This window comes from Apus apus, chromosome 3 (assembly GCF_020740795.1).
Source record: "Apus apus isolate bApuApu2 chromosome 3, bApuApu2.pri.cur, whole genome shotgun sequence".
NCBI classification, from domain to species: Eukaryota; Metazoa; Chordata; class Aves; order Apodiformes; family Apodidae; genus Apus; species Apus apus.
Window position 1 is genome coordinate 117,494,703 of NC_067284.1, and position 14,370 is coordinate 117,509,072.

General features: G+C 56.9%; 2 protein-coding genes across 4 annotated transcripts; one reads left to right on the forward strand and one right to left on the reverse strand.

Annotated features, from left to right (window-relative positions):
* Nucleotides 1–2,039: 2,039 nt before the first annotated feature.
* LOC127383033 (transcription factor E2F6-like) lies at nucleotides 2,040–7,579 on the reverse strand. 2 transcript variants are annotated; one of them, XM_051615340.1, is made up of 8 exons: nucleotides 7,273–7,579; nucleotides 6,329–6,377; nucleotides 4,911–5,127; nucleotides 4,438–4,597; nucleotides 4,024–4,137; nucleotides 3,801–3,948; nucleotides 3,053–3,128; nucleotides 2,040–2,679 (listed from the first exon to the last, which is right to left on the reverse strand). In XM_051615340.1, the coding sequence occupies exons 1-7, from the start codon at nucleotides 7,306–7,308 to the stop codon at nucleotides 3,091–3,093; spliced, it is 762 nt and encodes a 253-aa protein (XP_051471300.1). In that variant the 5' UTR covers nucleotides 7,309–7,579; the 3' UTR covers nucleotides 2,040–2,679; nucleotides 3,053–3,090. The 2 variants fall into 2 exon arrangements, with proteins under 2 accessions (XP_051471300.1, XP_051471299.1); XM_051615339.1 differs by having other exon boundaries at nucleotides 2,040–3,128.
* A 990-nt stretch (nucleotides 7,580–8,569) lies between these two features.
* LOC127383124 (transcription factor E2F6-like) lies at nucleotides 8,570–13,010 on the forward strand. Of its 2 annotated transcripts, XM_051615565.1 has the most exons (7): nucleotides 8,574–8,870; nucleotides 9,767–9,815; nucleotides 10,684–10,900; nucleotides 11,214–11,372; nucleotides 11,673–11,787; nucleotides 11,863–12,010; nucleotides 12,683–13,010. In XM_051615565.1, the coding sequence occupies exons 1-7, from the start codon at nucleotides 8,835–8,837 to the stop codon at nucleotides 12,718–12,720; spliced, it is 762 nt and encodes a 253-aa protein (XP_051471525.1). In that variant the 5' UTR covers nucleotides 8,574–8,834; the 3' UTR covers nucleotides 12,721–13,010. The 2 variants fall into 2 exon arrangements, with proteins under 2 accessions (XP_051471524.1, XP_051471525.1); XM_051615564.1 differs by having other exon boundaries at nucleotides 8,570–8,870; nucleotides 11,863–13,010.
* The last annotated feature ends 1,360 nt before the right edge of the window (nucleotides 13,011–14,370 follow it).

Here is a 14,370-nt window from a genome sequence, read left to right on the forward strand (position 1 = left end):
GATGCTGAAGGCTTCTGAAGAGAACGTGGTAGTTAAGTGGACAGGATCTCCCTCTGGAGGCCTCGGGAGGCACCTGCCTCTCTCCGGGATGTATGAAGGTGCCTTAGACACTGAGGGCTCCTTCCCCTGCTGAAAATTCAGCAGCAAATGAGTTACCACAAGGCCAGACACAATGCAGGCGTAGTAATTACAAGTCACCTTAAAACTTGTCCATGTTTAGGTATCATTAGCCCACGTTTCTTTGTTGATGTTGGCCTCAGAGGCCAACAAGGAGGTGTGACCCATCTCAGGCCAGCAGAAGGTGGTCCACAGGGCAAAGAAACAACTGCTCACCTTCCCTGCTGCAGCACCGGGCACGCTGCCTGTTTGCACACCCAACAGACCTGCAGGCTTGCACACTTGCACCCCAGTACATCTCAGCTAATAGAAAGAACCAAATTATCTCACGCCTCAAAACCAGTGAAGACATGAATGACAGCCTAGGACAAGCGGCCACCCTGTCAGCACCAAGGCTCTCCCTCCTGATTTGTGGGCTGCAAGATGCTTTAGAAGAGCTGGGGCCATCTTGCCCTACGTATGGAAATCCTTCCTACCAATCTTCAGTCCACATAATTCCTTGGAACAGCTCTTACCTCCCCGGAAAAAGGGAACCACTCCTAAGTGAGAGAGCTAAGTTGGTTGGAATTTTGTGCGTGCAACAAATTTTCAGAGCAGAAACAATCCTTACAATGACTAAAGCAACCACGTCTGGATGAGTAATAACCACAAACTGATGCTGTTCATGTTGCAGTTGGTAAGAGGACTAAGCCACAGCTAGTACACACTGTGCAGCACAGAACAGTGAAATGACAGAAAATAATTTAGGATATCTAAATACAGAACACTCCAGCAATGTGACATGTCAGCACAGCTTCTGAAGGTCAGAACTTCTAAAGGAAACTCCAGAAGGGGACAGGTTATTTGGAAGTGCCAGGACCAGAGCTTTTCTGAAGCTGCTGAACTAGCAGCTATAGGGTAAGTCATGCAGCCTCCGACTTAAACCAACTGCATGACCAGGAGTGGTAAGTACGAGTGGGACACCAGTGCCAAAATGACAGACTCTCTCTCAGCATGTTTTCCAATCATCTGGAGATGGAGAAGGTGAACACTGTTTTGATACACCTTGACATTGTGAAATGTTACAGCACACCTCATAGCAGTGGAACATTGAAAAAGCAGGTTGAATGAACAAATGAAAAACACTGGACGTGCAATAAAAGATTCTCCTTGTAGCTCTCACCAGCCCTGGGGGCACTCGGGGCAGGAAGAAGCCGGAGGCTGCCAGGATGGGCTTCCCAGAGACCTGGGAGTGAGTGGAGGAGCCAAAGGTGAGCAGATACCCCTGCAGAGAGCAGGCAGCAAGGCCAGCTGCAGGCTGCTGGGCAGGGGCACCACGTGCCACCCTCTGCCCTTACAGCAGGCCATGCTGTCAACCTGTTTCTGCCAGCGCTTCAGCCAACAGCAGCAGGCACAGGACCAGGCAACCCCACAGAGAACCTCCTCCCTGCTACCTGGATTGGTCCAACTTCAAGGAAAGAACTCAGCAGAGCACATGGAGGGGGTGCTTCTAAAGCCACACTTCACAATCTCACTTTTGGATGTTCCTTCACTGCTCTTGCTGCAGCTGCTCACTGTCCATGCACAAGGACCAATTCTGAAGCTTGGTTGCACAGATCCCAAAGCTGGATGAATACAATGGAGCTCTCAAGTATGTGACGTGTTTTTGCAAGCTAAAGACACCAAGAGACCACAGCTGGAGGCCAAAGCTGAGCTTTTCCAAACACTGGGAACTGGGAGGGACCAGTTCAAACGGGTGCTGGTCGTGGTCTTCCTTCTGAGCATGGCTATGGAGTTGTGGCACCACAGGAACCAGCTCTGACTGCTGCTGCCAGCACCACATGGAACAGGCTTCACATTTCCACATCAGTTTCCATGCTTGCAACCACCCTGTGAATTCCAGCAGTAACCAACATGCTTCCCTAGAGCGACTGATTAGACTATTTGTTTGATAAGCTTCTTTTATTTCTTTGCTGTACAAAGGCAGAAATGCAAACCACCTCAATGAATCTGCATCAGTAACTACACAGGCATGATACACATATTTACAAATAGCTCAATTATTGATGTCACTGTTGACACCTTAGCTCATGCAGAGCTGGATGCAGACAGTGCAAACAGCATCTCCACAGCAAGGCACAACTCTCACCATACTCACATCTTGCTCCTCAAAGTGAGAGCTTCTGATACACCAGTTCTTTGTTGCATTTGTATCTGACAACGCTGCTTAGTGGTAGCCCAGCCTCAGAACTACAAAGTGCATTTCTTTATTATATACATTCTCAAAAGGGCTGTGGATGGTTCCAGAAATAGTTTTCCATCCTGGTTTCACTGGGACAGAACCCCAGGCTGGCTAAGAGGGGTGTCCCACCCCACTCACCCTGCTCATCACAGAAGGGGAGCTGTGCTGAGCATGGGGAGCTCTGCTCCCTGGGCTCCTCCCTCTTGGCCTGCTGCTCCCAAGGACTAGGCTGAGTAGAACCTTATGTGCTCTCTGTTGGTGTTCATATTATTTTGTTATTCCATTAAATCCGCTTCTATTTCAATCCACAGGGCTTCACTCTTCCCGATTCTCCTCCTCATCTGGGAAGGGGTCATCAGGTGAGAGAGCAAACAGCTTCAGTTTAGCTCCAGATATGGACTAAATGAAGATATTATCAAACCTTCATTTTCAGAAGTAATTAATTGACTGTGTTTTCCATCAATTAAAATTATTTCATAAGCTAAAAATACCATTATCCCAAAGCTCCGTAGTTCACATGCAATTATGAACACAAAGCTCCTAACAGCAGCTCTAGGAACTGTCATCTTCTGCCTTGGGAAGATAAGAAATCTTTGAAAGCAGTCAACCAACCCACTGCTGTTTCAAGTGTAAAACTACACTTGGGAACATTTCATGTTAGCAAGTTCGCAGATCCAAGTGGCTTTGGAAAAACTCTATAGCACAGATATTTACATTCTGTATCTGACTCCTGAGCTGAAATTCATCTGCCATCAGGTGGTTTGCTGCTTCTCTTCCCCCGGAGATCTCCCTTTGAAAGGACAGTAAAAACCAGGAGCACAGTTACTGTCATGGTAGGAACAGGATTCTGGGACACTCACAAGCAAAACACAGCCCAAATCCAGCCCAGGACTAAGAAGCCAACTCTCCCCCTCAACTACAAAGCAGCACTGCTAAAGAGAACTCACGCTTTGTGTTCCCAGCTCCTGCAATCCCCACACCCTCACTGCTGAGCCACAACAGCTGCAGCACTGGTGCTCTGGACAGAGCAGCTTCAAGCCACCTGCTCTGAAGAGCCCACACCCCAGGGGCCCTCTCATACCTGCCCTCCCTCAGGCAGGACGGGCAGGAGCAGCAGCAGCAGCAGCCTCCTGCCTCTCACACCACCTCAAGCCTCCTCTCCACTGCTCCAGCTGAGCTGCTGGGCTCTGACACACACTGCTCCTGTCTCAGGACACCCCTCAGGAGCCAGGCAAGCAGAGGCTCAGCACCCAGAGTCCTTGCCACGGGCTCTGCCCTCCTGCTGAGCTCCCACAACAGCTCACACTGCTCTGCCAGGCCTTTCCTGCCCTCCCAGCCAGCCTGGCCCAGGCACCGTGTCCAGACAAAGGCAGCACAGCCTGCAGCTTCAGCACAGTGCTCTGTAACACCACCACCACCACCAGAACCAGCTGGGGAGAAGAAGGCAACAGGCAGACACCACCTTCTGCAGGAGGGACCGAGGGCTCCGCTTCCAAGGTCACACTGTCCACATCTTCATGGGCTTTGTCCCCTGGCTTCTCCTGTTCCACCTCACACAGATACACATCAATGGGTCCCTTCGTGCTCTTCACGTGCACTTCTATGCAGTCCTGCAACACAGCAACTTCCAGGTAAACACCTGGGAACTGGGGCTGCCCTGAGACACACACGCGCCTAACACTTACTTCTTTGGGAATGGGGATTTCCAGTCTGGTTTCCTCTGGAGCTTTGATTGCAATCACAATCTGTTCCTGGAATGCCTGGATGCTACGGATATCCTGGTATGTCACATAAGCTAGTGTATAGATTGGTCAAGGATTCTGGAAAGCCACGTTCCACTGGGCAAAGCAAAGAGGAGGATGTTAAGATGCACTGGAACACAACAGCAGCTTGAGGAGTGGTAATTGCCAGTAAGTGGGAAGAGCACTTTTCTACCAGCTTTGTAAAATGAACAACTAGCTAACAAGTGGAAAACATGCTCTACTTCTAGGAGGAAAAAAGCCTTAACCTAGGAAGGAAAAGCTGCACCTTTCCCCACACTCCCAAATATACTTGCAGCCAAAGCCACGAGCTGAAGTGATGCAAGGGTTAAAAGGATATTTTGCATTTTCTTTGTCATCTGTCAGTTCATACAACTGCTCAGCACATTTCTTGATTAATTCATCCAGAGCTTCTTCCATGGCTGACAAGTCAGAAAGTTCCTCTTTAAGGATTTGCTGCTCTGGTGTTTTTCCAACAACATTGTCAAGATCAGAACCTCTGGAAGAGTATGAAAGGTGTCTGGTATGGTTATGGCAGCAAGAGCCTGTTTCCTGAACACTAAGCAAGTGAGGAGAAAACAACCAGGAACCCTGCCAGCCTTTACCCTGCTGAAACACTTCATGGTGCTTCTGCACCTGAGGCTGCTTCATGCAGTCACTAACTCAAGACAGCCTAAGCACACACAGCTTACGGATCATTTTATCTAGGAACAGTGATACAACGTGCTCAGAAGTACTCTCACAGCTATAACCATTACTCAGCACTCTGGGGTTTTACAGCTTCAGAGCTAGAGGTTCCAAAGCCAACTCACATCCACTGGATAACATTCTTGGATCTCTTCTGAATGAGGTGGATTCCATCCAACACGTTGGTGATGTCATAGACTCTTCGCTTTCGAACTCCAAGTCTTTTTGCCACCTCATTTAAATCTAGGACACCATCTGGGGCTGTTCTGACAAGATCCATGAATTTCCGAGTCAAATAAACCAAGGATTGATCAAATCGACTCTTTTTGACTTTCAGAGTTCCTGTAAAGTGTGGAGAGAATGATTAGGGTAAACTTCCACAGGAACATGAAGTGTTACTTAAAGAAACAGTGGTGAAGAATCAAGCAAGAGACAAGTCTAAAGCACTGTTGTTATTAATGCTGACACTGCAAAGGCACCAGAAACTGCTAACTACCCACACCCTCATTTGCTTGCAATTGTTTGTAGCTTAGCAGGACCTTCATGGGGTCACTGCCCATAACTTCAGAGTGCTGGTACAGACACTCTCAGTGGTGTAACTGTATGTTCTGTAGAACATGGGCTTGGGCTGCTGAGTGAGCAACCATGGACCCTGCAGTTCCTGTCAGTGGTGTCAGGGCAGAGTTAGGGACCTGAAGCTCAACCATCTGCACTACGACACTGTTAATCTTTTTGCAGAAACAGCAGAGAAGTATCTGGTGAGCAGCTTCTTCAGCTCTAGGCTGTTGCTCCTGTATGCCAACAGCATTTCAAAGCATGTACTTCCCAGCCACAAAGGGGACGTGCTGCCCGTGCCCTCCCCTGATGCTGGGGTCAAGGGAACCCTGTCCAACCCTGCAAAGAAAGACTCTTTGCTCCTGCAAAGCCAACCACCTTCTGCAGACCTGAGCACACGCTCTCCCTGGGACAGGTTCCAGCCTAAAGCTTCAGGAGAGCCTGTGCTGGGGCACGGGGGGGGAGTGTGAGGGAACCTCCCCAGCAGACACTGCCACCTCAGGGCTTTCCCAGGATGAAGGAGACCTGCTCTGCACTCTCAGCACATCACTCCCTACCAGGGCTGCATGGCTGGGCACCCTCTGGCACCAACTGACCAGTTCAACAGCTCCCCTTTGGACTGGGGGGGGTGAGAAGAGCCCCACTGCTCCCTTGGGGACAGAACACAGAGCCCAACACTAACTCACTCATGCCTCTCTTTACAGCTGGTAGTAAAACCAAAACCCCTGCTTGCCAGCACCATGCCCAGCTCCCTCTCCTCACTCTTCCCACCACAACTCTCCTGACACCTGCAGCAGGTGAAAGAGGAACACCCAGGCAGAGCACTGGGCTTCCCAGCTGCTCCTGCTCCACGGAGTCTGCAGTGCTCCCCTCCCTGCCTCTGCTCACACACAGCAGCTCCTCCTTTGCTCACAGCACCCGCTCAGCCCTGCAACAAAGCACAAAATGCTGCAGGAGTGATCTTCACCCAGGGAACACAGCAACTTACTTCTCACAAGCTCCTCGTCATCATCCACACTGAGATCGATCAGCGGTGGCTGGGGAGAAAACACACCAACAGAGCTGACTCTCCTGCTTCTGCCGGGGCAGAATCGCAGGAGCAGCTTCCTCTGCAGGGACGCTGCGAGTCCTGAGAAGCCCGCAGCACCAGCTCTCAGGAGCAGGGCTGGGATCACACCGCGGGTCAGTGCCCGGCCAGCCCAGGAGCGCAGGTCTGCAGTGACCCCTCTGCAGCAGCGCCGGGCCCGCCAGGCGCCGGCAGCAGGGGCAGCCGGGGCAGCTGACCCGAGCTGCCCAACACAAGCGCCGCGTCCCACCAACACCTGCCCAGCTGCGGCCGGACACCAAGCGCCGCCGCCGCGGAAGCTGCTTCCCGCAGGAGCAGCCCCGGGGCAGCTGCCCGGTGCCGCGGGCAGCAGAGCCCGCGGGACGCCGGGCCCGCGGCGGGACGAGGGCCCCGCACAGCGGGGACAGCGCTCCCAGCTCCGCGGGACGGGCAGCGCTGCTCCCGCCACACGCCTCTCTCGGGAAGCGGGACGCGCCTCCCGGCTGCTCCGGCCCTGCCGCAGCCGGCACCGGGACCGGCTCTGCGGGCTCCAGCCGCAGCCGCGCGGGGATTCCCGGCGGGACGCGGCCTGCCCGGGCCGTGCAGCAGGCTCCCCGAGCGGCAGCCGCGCCGCCAGCAGCCCCAAGGACACAGGTCCGGGCAGACGCGGCCGGGAAGCAGCCGCCCCGAGCTGCCCGCGGGCCCGGCCGCCCCGCAGACGCTGCTCCGGCCCGGGAAGGCCCGGCCGGCCCGGCCGCCCCGCGGCCCCGGCCCGCGGCAGCAGCAGCCGCCGGCCCGAGGCGCCCCGAGCCCCGCCCGGCCCGGCCCCGGCCCCGGCCCCGGCCCCGCTCCTCCCGCCGCCCCCCGGCCCCGCCAGCCGCGCCTACCTCGCTCGGCCGCTCGCCCTGGGCGGGGCTGGCCATGCTGGCCCGGCCCGGCCCGGCCCGGCGCGGCGGGACGCGGGGGACGCCTCTCCCGGGCGGGGCTGCTCAGAGGCCGCGGCGGGGCAGCCGCGGGGCCGCGCGGGCAGCGGGCGCCGCCATCCCCGGCCCGCGCCGGGAGCAGCGCCCGGCAGCGCCGGCCCGCCCGGGACGGGACGGGACGGGACGGGATGCCCGGGATGGGACGCCCGGGATGCGATGCCCGCCCGGGATGGCCGCTCGGGCCCGCACGGCCCGCAGCCGCCGCGCACGCGCCTGGCGCCGGGGGGCGGGACGGGGGGAGGATTGAGGGAGGGACGGATCGAGGGATGGCCCTGCAGTCGGTGTGCGGGCCGTGTGAGGCAGGGGATGCGCACAGGGGGGCAGGGGATGGCACAGGGAGGCAGGGGGTGGCACAGCGGGGCAGGGGGTGGCACGGCGGGGCAGGGGGTGGCACGGCGGGGCAGGGGACGCGCACGCCGGGAGCGGAGGCAGAGCGCGCCCTGCCCCAGCGGCCCCGCGGAGAGAGCCCTGGGAATACTTATATTTGCTTTCTTGGCAGATGAGCTGCCTGTGCCGCAGCTAAGAAGGGCGAAGCTGTGCAGGTCAGCCCCCGGGAGGCAGGGATCCCCTTCCCGCAGCACGGCTACGAGAGGGACGAGGGCTCTGTGCGCCGGGCCGGGGCGTCCCGGGGGGCCCGAGCGCCGCCAGGAACCGCGCCTGCCTGGCCGTGTCTGTGCCCCCCGGCACCAGGGCCCGGGCCCTGCCCCACGTCCCAGCTCCTCTGCTGCCCTTTCTTCCACACCCGAGAACCTTGCCCCAGCAGCTCCGTTGCCAGCACCAGCGCTCAGCCCGAACGCGGGGCTCCGGCGGTGCCTCTGGCTGGTCAGACGGGCGTTTGCTCCCCGCGCCCGGGCTGCTCCCGCTGGCCCCGCGGGCGGCAGGTCCCTGCCCGGCCCTGCCGGGCGGCAGAGCAGCCCTGAAGCTCTTCCCGCTGAGGGGTTCGCGAACCGCTGCGCTCCCCCGGGCACCTCGGGTGAGATTTCCAGCCGCTTCCCCGCCCTCCGAGCCGGGGCTCTGGGGAAACGGGAACCTCCCTGGGCACGGTGTGAAGCCGCCGCTCTGCGGCGAGGGGTGCAGGGCCACGCAGAGCTCAGCACTCCCGCGCTCCGCCGGCTCCGCGTGGTGCCCGGCGGCGCGGGAAGGTTCGGCCGCTCCGTCCCTCCCTCGATCCTCCCCCCGTCCCGCCCCCCGGCGCCAGGCGCGTGCGCGGCGGCTGCGGGCCGTGCGGGCCCGAGCGGCCATCCCGGGCGGGCATCGCATCCCGGGCGTCCCATCCCGGGCATCCCGTCCCGTCCCGTCCCGGGCGGGCCGGCGCTGCCGGGCGCTGCTCCCGGCGCGGGCCGGGGATGGCGGCGCCCGCTGCCCGCGCGGCCCCGCGGCTGCCCCGCCGCGGCCTCTGAGCAGCCCCGCCCGGGAGAGGCGTCCCCCGCGTCCCGCCGCGCCGGGCCGGGCCGGGCCGGGCCAGCATGGCCAGCCCCGCCCAGGGCGAGCGGCCGAGCGAGGTAGGCGCGGCTGGCGGGGCCGGGGGGGCGGCGGGAGGAGCGGGGCCGGGGCCGGGGCCGGGGCCGGGGCCGGGCGGGGCTCGGGGCGCCTCGGGCCGGCGGCTGCTGCTGCCGCGGGCCGGGGCCGCGGGGCGGCCGGGCCGGCCGGGCCTTCCCGGGCCGGAGCAGCGTCTGCGGGGCGGCCGGGCCCGCGGGCAGCTCGGGGCGGCTGCTTCCCGGCCGCGTCTGCCCGGACCTGTGTCCTTGGGGCTGCTGGCGGCGCGGCTGCCGCTCGGGGAGCCTGCTGCACGGCCCGGGCAGGCCGCGTCCCGCCGGGAATCCCCGCGCGGCTGCGGCTGGAGCCCGCAGAGCCGGTCCCGGTGCCGGCTGCGGCAGGGCCGGAGCAGCCGGGAGGCGCGTCCCGCTTCCCGAGAGAGGCGTGTGGCGGGAGCAGCGCTGCCCGTCCCGCGGAGCTGGGAGCGCTGTCCCCGCTGTGCGGGGCCCTCGTCCCGCCGCGGGCCCGGCGTCCCGCGGGCTCTGCTGCCCGCGGCACCGGCAGCTGCCCCGGGGCTGCTCCTGCGGGAAGCAGCTTCCGCGGCGGCGGCGCTTGGTGTCCGGCCGCAGCTGGGCAGGTGTTGGTGGGACGCGGCGCTTGTGTTGGGCAGCTCGGGTCAGCTGCCCCGGCTGCCCCTGCTGCCGGCGCCTGGCGGGCCCGGCGCTGCTGCAGAGGGGTCACTGCAGACCTGCGCTCCTGGGCTGGCCGGGCACTGACCCGCGGTGTGATCCCAGCCCTGCTCCTGAGAGCTGGTGCTGCGGGCTTCTCAGGACTCGCAGCGTCCCTGCAGAGGAAGCTGCTCCTGCGATTCTGCCCCAGCAGAAGCAGGAGAGTCAGCTCTGTTGGTGTGTTTTCTCCCCAGCCACCGCTGATCGATCTCAGTGTGGATGATGACGAGGAGCTTGTGAGAAGTAAGTTGCTGTGTTCCCTGGGTGAAGATCACTCCTGCAGCATTTTGTGCTTTGTTGCAGGGCTGAGCGGGTGCTGTGAGCAAAGGAGGAGCTGCTGTGTGTGAGCAGAGGCAGGGAGGGGAGCACTGCAGACTCCGTGGAGCAGGAGCAGCTGGGAAGCCCAGTGCTCTGCCTGGGTGTTCCTCTTTCACCTGCTGCAGGTGTCAGGAGAGTTGTGGTGGGAAGAGTGAGGAGAGGGAGCTGGGCATGGTGCTGGCAAGCAGGGGTTTTGGTTTTACTACCAGCTGTAAAGAGAAGCATGAGTGAGTTAGTGTTGGGCTCTGTGTTCTGTCCCCAAGGAAGCAGTGGGGCTCTTCTCACCCCCCCCAGTCCAAAGGGGAGCTGTTGAACTGGTCAGTTGGTGCCAGAGGGTGCCCAGCCATGCAGCCCTGGTAGGGAGTGATGTGCTGAGAGTGCAGAGCAGGTCTCCTTCATCCTGGGAAAGCCCTGAGGTGGCAGTGTCTGCTGGGGAGGTTCCCTCACACTCCCCCCCCCGTGCCCCAGCACAGGCTCTCCTGAAGCTTTAGGCTGGAACCTGTCCCAGGGAGAGCGTGTGCTCAGGTCTGCAGAAGGTGGTTGGCTTTGCAGGAGCAAAGAGTCTTTCTTTGCAGGGTTGGACAGGGTTCCCTTGACCCCAGCATCAGGGGAGGCCACGGGCAGCACGTCCCCTTTGTGGCTGGGAAGTACATGCTTTGAAATGCTGTTGGCATACAGGAGCAACAGCCTAGAGCTGAAGAAGCTGCTCACCAGATACTTCTCTGCTGTTTCTGCAAAAACATTTCATGCTCATGTGGAAGTTTACCCTAATCATTCTCTCCACACTTTACAGGAACTCTGAAAGTCAAAAAGAGTCGATTTGATCAATCCTTGGTTATTTTCACCCGAAAATTCATGGATCTTCTCAGAGCAGCCCCAGATGGTGTCCTAGATTTAAATGAGGTGGCAAAAAGACTTGGAGTTCGAAAGCGAAGAGTCTATGACATCACCAACGTGTTGGATGGAATCCACCTCATTCAGAAGAGATCCAAGAATGTTATCCAGTGGATGTGAGTTGGCTTTGGAACCTCTAGCTCTGAAGCTGTAAAACCCCAGAGTGCTGAGTAATGGTTATAGCTGTGAGAGTACTTCTGAGCACGTTGTATCACTGTTCCTAGATAAAATGATCCGTAAGCTGTGTGTGCTTAGGCTGTCTTGAGTTAGTGACTGCATGAAGCAGCCTCAGGTGCAGAAGCACCATGAAGTGTTTCAGCAGGGTAAAGGCTGGCAGGGTTCCTGGTTGTTTTCTCCTCACTTGCTTAGTGTTCAGGAAACAGGCTCTTGCTGCCATAACCATACCAGACACCTTTCATACTCTTCCAGAGGTTCTGATCTTGACAATGTTGTTGGAAAAGCACCAGAGCAGCAAATCCTTAAAGAGGAACTTTCTGACTTGTCAGCCATGGAAGGAGCTCTGGACAAATTAATCAAGAAATGTGCTGAGCAGTTGTATGAACTGACAGATGACAAAGAAAATGCAAAATATCCTTTTAACCCTTGCATCACTTCAGCTCGTGGCTTTGGCTGCAAGTATATTTGGGAGTCTGGGGAAAGGTGCAGCTTTTCCTTCCTAGGTTAAGGCTTTTTCCCTCCTAGAAATAGAGCATGTTTTCCACTTGTTAGCTAATTGTTCATTTTACAAAGCTGGTAGAAAAGTGCTCTTCCCACTTACTGGCAATTACCACTCCTCAAGCTGCTGTTGTGTTCCAGTGCATCTTAACATCCTCCTCTTTGCTTTGCCCAGTGGAACGTGGCTTTCCAGAATCCTTGACCAATCTATACACTAGCTTATGTGACATACCAGGATATCCGTAGCATCCAGGCATTCCAGGAACAGATTGTGATTGCAATCAAAGCTCCAGAGGAAACCAGACTGGAAATCCCCATTCCCAAAGAAGTAAGTGTTAGGCGCGTGTGTGTCTCAGGGCAGCCCAAGTTCCCAGGTGTTTACCTGGAAGTTGCTGTGTTGCAGGACTGCATAGAAGTGCACGTGAAGAGCACGAAGGGACCCATTGATGTGTATCTGTGTGAGGTGGAACAGGAGAAGCCAGGGGACAAAGCCCATGAAGATGTGGACAGTGTGACCTTGGAAGCAGAGCCCTCGGTCCCTCCTGCAGAAGGTGGTGTCTGCCTGTTGCCTTCTTCTCCCCAGCTGGTTCTGGTGGTGGTGGTGGTGTTACAGAGCACTGTGCTGAAGCTGCAGGCTGTGCTGCCTTTGTCTGGACACGGTGCCTGGGCCAGGCTGGGTGGGAGGGCAGGAAAGGCCTGGCAGAGCAGTGTGAGCTGTTGTGGGAGCTCAGCAGGAGGGCAGAGCCCGTGGCAAGGACTCTGGGTGCTGAGCCTCTGCTTGCCCGGCTCCTGAGGGGTGTCCTGAGACAGGAGCAGTGTGTGTCAGAGCCCAGCAGCTCAGCTGGAGCAGTGGAGAGGAGGCTTGAGGTGGTGTGAGAGGCAGGAGGCTGCTGCTGCTGCTGCTCCTGCCCGCCCTGCCTGAGGGAGGGCAGGTATGAGAGGGCCCCTGGGGTGTGGGCTCTTCAGAGCAGGTGGCTTGAACCTGCTCTGTCCAGAGCCCCAGTGCTGCAGCTGTTGTGGCTCAGCAGTGAGGGTGTGGGGATTGCAGGAGCTGGGAACACAAAGCGTGAGTTCTCTTTAGCAGTGCTGCTTTGTAGTTGAGGGGGAGAGTTGGCTTCTTAGTCCTGGGCTGGATTTGGGCTGTGTTTTGCTTGTGAGTGTCCCAGAATCCTGTTCCTACCATGACAGTAACTGTGCTCCTGGTTTTTACTGTCCTTTCAAAGGGAGATCTCCGGGGGAAGAGAAGCAGCAAACCACCTGATGGCAGATGAATTTCAGCTCAGGAGTCAGATACAGAATGTAAATATCTGTGCTACAGAGCTTTTCCAAAGCCACTTGGATAACTCCCAAGGGAGTTAAGTCTTACTCTGTGTAGGTGCTGTTTGCATTGTTCGCATCCAGCACTGCATGAACTATGGGATTAATACTGACATGAAATAGTTGGGATTTTGTATCTATGTGTATCATGTCTGTGTATTTACTTGTGTAGATTTATTGAGTTGGTTTGCATCTCTTGTACAGCAAAGAAATAAAAGAAGCTTATCAAACAAATAGTCTAATCAGTCGCTCTAGGGAAGCATGTTGGTTACTGCTGGAATTCACAGGGTGGTTGCAAGCATGGAAACTGATGTGGAAATGTGAAGCCTGTTCCATGTGGTGCTGGCAGCAGCAGTCAGAGCTGGTTCCTGTGGTGCCACAACTCCATAGCCATGCTCAGAAGGAAGACCATAACCAGCACCTGTTTGAACTGGTCCCTCCCAGTTCCCAGTGTTTGGAAAAGCTCAGCTTTGGCCTCCAGCCATGGTCTCTTGGTGTCTTTAGCTTGCAAAAACATGTCACATACTTGAGAGCTCCATTGTATTCATCCAGCTTTGGGATATGTGCAACCAAGCTTCAGAATTCTGAGTCTAGGTTTTCCCAGTAAGTTGCCACTGGACAAACGCCACGTTGGGCTCATTTCCCTCCTGTATTGGGAAGTGGATTTTATGGGTTTTGGGTTGGGAGGGGGGGGTTGTTTGTTTTAAAATCAGCACTCCCATGGGGCTTTTCTGAGTCACACAGGATCAACACCTCTCACCTACTCAGAGGTCATAGTCAAAGCTGATGGAGAGTTAGTCCCATGTTCAGCAAGGTTCACTAGTCCTGCAAAGTGCAGCTTGGGAAGGACACGAGGTGCTGGTGTCAGAAAGGGATGGTGAGTTCTGGTGGTTGTGCTTTGGAACGGGGCTGTCAGTGTTGGATCCCGTTCTGCATGGCTGTAAAGTGCAAACAACAGCAATACATAAGCAAAAGTGAGAACAGGTTTCATCACAGGTTCCAGTAGGGCTGGGGAAGCACCTCATGCACCCTCTTTTGGCACGGGAAGGTGGAGGCTCTCCTCCAGTGGCTGGCTGCTTTCCAGACGGGCAGCCTGCTGTTTGGCTTTTGGCATTGCTGTTCTGCTGGGGACAGGGCTCTGTGTCAGGAGGTATTGATCCCCCTGCACTGCTTCAACCACTTGGGATAACATTTGCTGTGAAACCTGTAAAAATTCCCAGCAGCTACAGCTAATCCTGAGGGGTCTGTGTTAGGGTGGGATTGTGTTAGGTGGTGATGCAGAGATGAGAACTGTGGAGTAAGGAAGTGTACTTTTACAGTATAACCATGTTAGTAATGTTGAGGAAGTGTCTTCAAGAGCAGAACATGCTTTATTTAATGGAAACATTAGGATTTTTCCTTTTTAACAAATCTCTAGTGATGCTGGTTTTTCAAGCTACACTTATCACGGTGGAATGGGAGAAGCTGTCATACGGCAGCTACACTGTAATTGTTTCCTTAAATACTTGTTAACAGCACCACCTTCCGTGGAACAAAGGGACTTCTGAGGAGTAAACCCTTTGTTGTTACTACTTGGACACTTAGAGCTTTACTT

Excerpts from the sequence above, each read along its gene's own strand:
- LOC127383033 (XM_051615340.1), bottom strand. The coding sequence starts at position 7,308 with ATGGCCAGCCCCGCCCAGGGCGAGCGGCCGAGCGAG. Across the intron at positions 4,598-4,910 it reads AAGAATGTTATCCAGTGGAT|AGGTTCTGATCTTGACAATG; the intron begins GTGAGTTGGCTT and ends ATACTCTTCCAG. Across the intron at positions 3,949-4,023 it reads AAATCCCCATTCCCAAAGAA|GACTGCATAGAAGTGCACGT; the intron begins GTAAGTGTTAGG and ends GCTGTGTTGCAG.
- LOC127383124 (XM_051615564.1), top strand. The coding sequence starts at position 8,835 with ATGGCCAGCCCCGCCCAGGGCGAGCGGCCGAGCGAG. Across the intron at positions 8,871-9,766 it reads AGGGCGAGCGGCCGAGCGAG|CCACCGCTGATCGATCTCAG; the intron begins GTAGGCGCGGCT and ends TTTTCTCCCCAG. Across the intron at positions 9,816-10,683 it reads TGACGAGGAGCTTGTGAGAA|GAACTCTGAAAGTCAAAAAG; the intron begins GTAAGTTGCTGT and ends CACACTTTACAG.